This window comes from Scomber scombrus, chromosome 14 (assembly GCF_963691925.1).
Source record: "Scomber scombrus chromosome 14, fScoSco1.1, whole genome shotgun sequence".
Lineage (NCBI taxonomy): Eukaryota > Metazoa > Chordata > Actinopteri > Scombriformes > Scombridae > Scomber > Scomber scombrus.
The window spans coordinates 19,097,959-19,103,958 of NC_084983.1; the positions used below are offsets into that span (position 1 = coordinate 19,097,959).

Below are 6,000 nucleotides of genomic sequence, written 5' to 3' on the forward strand. Positions count from 1 at the left end.
GATGTTTGTGTCCACATACAGCATATTTTTAACAATACAGTGGAGTGCAAGCAAACTAATAAAGTTTAGCAGTCCAGTCTGTACATCACTGATAACATGCATTAAAAAGGCTTTCTGAGTTTTACTGAATCATCTTACTACTGACATTGAGAAGGCATCTGTCAGAGCTCAAACCATGATCTGTAAACACTTCACACACGTACAGACCCAAGTCATCAGTCCTGAGTCTGGACACATGAAGTCTGACTCGTTCTTCTCTGAGGGCGTCTTAGTGACACTGAACTCGTCCTGCAAAGTGTTCATCCTGAGTCTGGGGTGTCAACCCCCTCACGTACACGATACAGGATGTTTCCTTGTGATCAATGAACAGTTGACAGAAGGTGTAAAGTGAGGTGGAGGAACGGTCAGGTTTGGTTGTAAACATCCATTACAATATGAGGTTGTGGTTCTCCTCTGCCTTATAAGAGGTCTGTGTCATTTTCACTACAAATGTTCCTGTTGAGGAAACAGAGAGGGAAAGTGAGGACCAGACAAACTGAGAACTGAGGCTGCAAATTTAGAGAGTTCAAAGATGCTGCAGTAAAGAAAAAGTGATGCATGATACAATAATGACAAAAAAGGAGCAATGATTGAATAAATAAAACGTTCCTTACTTGCAATAAGGCATTTTTCACAAACATTTGAGAAGATCTGTCAATGTTTTCACTCACAGATTAAAGATGAAGGTCATAAAATCTTTTAGTGAGGCTAAAAAAGTATTTTATTATTAATATTTATGGATATTACAGCAAAGTTTTAAACTAACCAGAGACACAGTAGGTCAAGCTGATGAGCAAAAGGAACCTGCAGATCATCTTCTCCCTGTTAGGAGCTAGGCGAGAGGAACCATGAACTAGAGGTCAGAGTTCAGTCATCATAGGTGTGAGAGGGAAAATCTACTTCAACTCCCATGTCAGAAACAATGTGAACTACAACCACAGACAAATTAGTCATGTCTATTGTAAATTACAGATATATATATAGTTTTTCTCCGAATACATTTAACACTTAAAAAATCTTCAGTTTCTCAAGTGCAATGATGTATTTTGTCACAAGATGGCGCCAAAACACTTGTCAAAAATGAAAGTTTGTCACAGCAGCTACAAATTCAAGTGAAACTAACCTCTATCACTATAAATATCTACAAATATGCAGGTTACTGCCAATATGACACTTCCTGCACAAGGAATATAATAAACTTACTTCAAAATCATATTTGATGCAATAAAATATAATTTATAGCATTTTAATAAAGCTTCATGTGTCTAAGCCAACAATGTTGAAATATCCTTTATATGGGTCAACGGAGTAGGTTATCCTCAAGTTTGTGTGTATCAGAGAGAGCGATACACAAGTCATAAGATCAACTTCTGAATGAAGGGCTAAAATCAGATCAAACTGAGATCTTTTCTGAGTCTTGCTCATGTCTTCAAAACTCAACCCTGAAGTAAATCCTCTCACTAAACAGTTGGGTTTTCTGCAAGTGCACACCTACTTCTCTTCTTAAAATATGCATAGTTCAAATCTAACAAACAGGTGTGTTGTGGTGTGATTTTTTGCACTTTAATTAAAGTAAAAATATTAACTTCATCTGGATGTTGGAATATAATGCAAAACATAACATACTAATACATAAAACTGCTGAATGGGGACAGTAAATGTATATCAAACCAATGAATTAGAATGTGAAGACAGAAAACAACTTTTCTATGGATAATGAACTCAAGGTGGAAACTAACCGCAGACAGACAGTCACAGTGATGGTCAGCATCATCTTCTCTCTCTGGGCGGAAACAGAAATGCATCAACACACACACACACATACACACACACACACACACACACACACACACACACACACACACACACACACACACACACACACACATACACACACACACACACACACACACACACACACACACACATCATTTTAATTAAAAACTAAATGCACAAATATAACTATTTGTACTGTGTACTTTTTGAGTAATCCAGTGTCAAAGTCTCTTCCAGACAAAAAAAATCTTCCAGAAGTAGTTCATGACACTTATACTGCTATACCACAATGAGACTGAGGGAGAGTCATATTTTGTTAAGATAGTTTTTACATCTACCAACATCTGATTCCCCTCTATATTAAACTGTAACACGTGACACGCATCAAATTGTTGGCACACCTCTAGTAGACTACTATGTATAATGTTATTTATAATTTATGGCTAATCCAATCCAATCCAATCCAATTTATAGCACGATTTTAACAAACACAAGGTTTTCCAAAGTGCTGCACAACAAGATAAAACACAATACATAGATAACACAATAGGAGCACAATAAAAAGATAAAGTACATAATAGAAAGATAAAAGCAAACTACAGGGGAGATATTAATAAACATTAGACTAAGTAATAAAACAATTTAAAAAAGCATTATAATTTAAACACTGTTGGATGGATAAATGTTATTTTTATTATTGTTAATACTTTCTAATCACCTGGTGACGTCACGCGTCGTCCACTCCCTCACCTGAACCAGGAAGCGGAAGGACGTGACAGAACGTGTTTGTTTCCTTTCTGCAAACATCTGACAGGAGAAAACGGTTTAAGAAGAGACCAAAACAGGACTACAAAAGGATTCAAGATATATTTCTGCAGTGGTGCTGTTGAGCAGCAGGTGAGAATTAAGTTACTAGCTCTGACTGACTTTTGGGAGACAGGATGGGGGGCAATTATTTCAGCGTTTAGCAGACCTACCTGAACAACGACACACTTATTGATTGACACGCATACAGACAAATCAGTGTTGGATTCAGACGCTTGGTTGTTATTCATCTTTTCATTTGGTTGAGGTAATAAGTGGTACAGAACATGATAAACGACTATGTAAACGCCGAAAACATGTATAATAATATAATTATTATTTTAATTCTGGTGAAAATCTTGACCATTTGAAAGTGAATGTTGGCAATCGGGACATTTTAGTGTTTTACACATAGGTTTGCTGTGCTCAGGACACCCAGCTTGAAATGTCTGGTCACTGGTGTCTATTTCCTTCAAATGTCATTAGCAAAAAAAAAAAAGGGACTGGTTTGTGACACACACAGTACTGAAGTAATTACTAGGGTTTTTTGAATTATTAGCCTAATTGTATCGTTATATACTCACAGTTTATTGAATGTGCCCCAATGTATGCACTCACTAATGAGAATACAATGAATTCATATGGTTAGTAAATTTGCAATGAACAACAACACTGACCAGTTTTACACAATAAATGACTTAAATGTAAACTACAGTAGGCTATATGATGGGGAGGGGTGGTTTCTTGCAAAAACAAGAAATTAACAGAATGGTCAGATAAAATATAGAAAATTGAGTGTAAAATGAGTCAAATTTAGTCCTTGAAGTTTCAAATAGAAAATGTGGTTTAAATTTCCCAGCTAAAACTCACATATTGAATTAAAAATTAACCAGTGAAAGTCCTGCAGGATGTCATTCTGTCAGGGTTAATGTGTTTACATTAAAATAATGAAATGGGGACAGGATTACAGTGAGTATGCAAACACTAAAAATCTCTACAGGCCTGTGGTGTTTTCTGAACTGTAAGCCTTGTCTCTTCCTGTTCTGCAGGTTTGTCTTGTCTGGCTTTGAGCTGAATCTGTAACTCCTTTCATCATGTTCTCACCCGGGAAACACCACCTGTCACACCTGCTCCTCACAGTCCTGCTGCTCGGTGGTCGGACAGCAGATGGAGCTCAGAACAGGTCGGAGGTGGAGACGGCACCCTCTGTGCGGCTGGCTAGTGTCCACTCCAGCAGGGCCATCGTGGCGAAGGAGGGATCCAGCATGCTGATCGAGTGTAACGTGACCGGGGGCCACGATAGCATCAAGTGGTACAACTCTAAAGGACTTCAGCTGGGTGATGACGCAGGTAAGAGCAGCACATTGATGGAGTGTGGAGAAATAGTCCTTGAATTACTTCTTCTACTTCTTTTTGTGGTTTTATAGGTCAACCCAAAGTTCACCCAAGACATAAATCCATAAAAATGAGTAAATAAAAGGTCTAAATTAAACTGGGAAGACATTGCATGTGCGTAATGTCAAGTAACATATATAAGTACTACATTTTAAACATATTAAAATTACATTTTACACCAAAGAGCACAGTCAAAACACCATTGTGCCAATTGTAATAATTGAAATTAAAATTCAGAAATTACCCAAATAGTAATAGTTTACTCCAGACAACAGATGACAAATCAAAACATTAATTAAACACCCTTAATATGAAAACATGTAATAATAAAATGAAATTTAAATTACATTTTGGCATTGAATCCAGTTTTTAGGCATGCTATTAAAAATATTGAATTAGTCAATAATTCAATTTATCAATCCCTAAATATCTATTAACATCATATTCCCAACACTTCCCTGTGTTATTTGTATTAACCATTACCCTGATAGTCAAAGGTTGTGAGTCTAAAACATGCTTTCATGCATGTTTCTGTAAATTCTGACACCTAGAATAAAGCTTGTGAGCCCACACACAATACTATTGTTTGTTGAATCTAATCTGAGGTGTAAAACTACTTTTATGTCATTAGGTAGAGTGTGTTTTGTGTTGTAATTTGTGCAAATGACATTAAGTCAGATTTAAATTAAATCAGTGCTAACTGGGTTTGTTGGCCTGTGTAAGTGTTTTTGAAGCTGCACAACAGGCTGCTTGATTGATGAGGATTTCCTGATCTGCTCTTAATGAGAAAGCTTCTCCCCATTTAAAACTAAAACTCTCTTTGTCTTGTTGTCTTGTGTTTTTTGACTCCAGATGGGAAGTGGCAGATTCAGGAAACAGGCACCCTGAACATCACTGCAGTCTCCTTTGCAGACCGTGGCCGCTACACATGTGTTGCCTCGAGGGGGGGTTCTGAACCCACAAACTACACCGTTATTCTGCGTGTTGCCCACACCGACAGCGGCCTGGGCCTGTACTATGTCATCGTCTGTCTGGTGGCCTTCACCATCACCATGATCCTCAACGTGGCCCGGCTCTGCATGGTCAGTAGCCACCTCAAGAAGACAGAGAGGGCCATCAATGAGTTCTTCCGCACTGAGGGTGCAGAGAAGCTGCAGAAGGCATTTGAGGTCGCAAAGCGCATTCCCATCATCACATCGGCCAAGACGCAGGAGCTCGCTAAAGTGACGCAGTTCAAGACCATGGAGTTCGCTCGTCACATTGAGGAACTGGCACGGAGCGTCCCTCTGCCGCCGCTTATCCTGAACTGCCGTACAGGTGTGGATACGGAGAACCCTGGGCCTCACTCTTCAGAGCAAGTAGGGAGACAAGCTATAGGTCCGCCCTGCTCAGATGGAGAGGAGGAGTGTCAGGTGCTGCTGCCGCCAAGTGAAGGACAAAGGAATGATGAAGGTGGCGTTGACATTAAAGTGTCAGTCCACATGGTTTCTGAATGTGCTGGTGTGGACGCTGTAGAAGAGAAAGTTAATGATGAGGATGAGGAGGCTGCGGTGTGCCTCCCTCTGCTCACAACAAGCCCATGACCAAATGTGTCCTGTGAGAGCAACACATAGCCTGTTTGAGTCTGAATCCCCTCAAAAGTAACACAAGTTTAAAGTGTGTGAACATAAGTGCTCAGGACGATCAGAAAGTCATGAGACATTGATGGGTTAAGTGTCATTTAGATCTTAGCACTTCTGATTAGCAAATTCTGGCCCCAAATCTTGTCGTACCTTTTGACTAAGTAAAGAAAGCATGTTGAAAGCAGCAGCTTTATTTCAAGGCGATCAACAGAATACAGTACATTTAGATTATTTTTGGTTAAAAATTAAAATGAAGGAAAATATAAATCAGCTGATATTAGCTATGTGGGCATAAACATATTGCGTTTTTATACCAAGTCATGTTCTTTCTTCCTTTCAAGCAAAACTGCTAAAAATGTGTTGG

At 38.9% G+C, this 6,000-nt stretch overlaps 1 protein-coding gene across 1 annotated transcript; it reads left to right on the plus strand.

Moving 5' to 3' along the window:
* The first annotated feature begins 2,580 nt into the window (after window positions 1-2,580).
* LOC133993533 (microfibrillar-associated protein 3-like) lies at window positions 2,581-5,597 on the plus strand. The gene is made up of 3 exons (XM_062432523.1): window positions 2,581-2,712; window positions 3,669-3,969; window positions 4,867-5,597. Exons 2-3 carry the CDS (start codon window positions 3,714-3,716, stop codon window positions 5,595-5,597), a joined length of 987 nt encoding a protein of 328 aa, XP_062288507.1. The 5' UTR covers window positions 2,581-2,712; window positions 3,669-3,713.
* Window positions 5,598-6,000: the final 403 nt, after the last annotated feature.

What these genes read in the sequence shown, in the direction of transcription:
- LOC133993533 (XM_062432523.1), top strand. Translation starts at nt 3,714, where the DNA reads ATGTTCTCACCCGGGAAACACCACCTGTCACACCTGCTCCTCACAGTC. An exon ending in TCAGCTGGGTGATGACGCAG is followed by an intron (nt 3,970 to 4,866) that starts GTAAGAGCAGCA and finishes TTTTGACTCCAG; the next exon opens with ATGGGAAGTGGCAGATTCAG.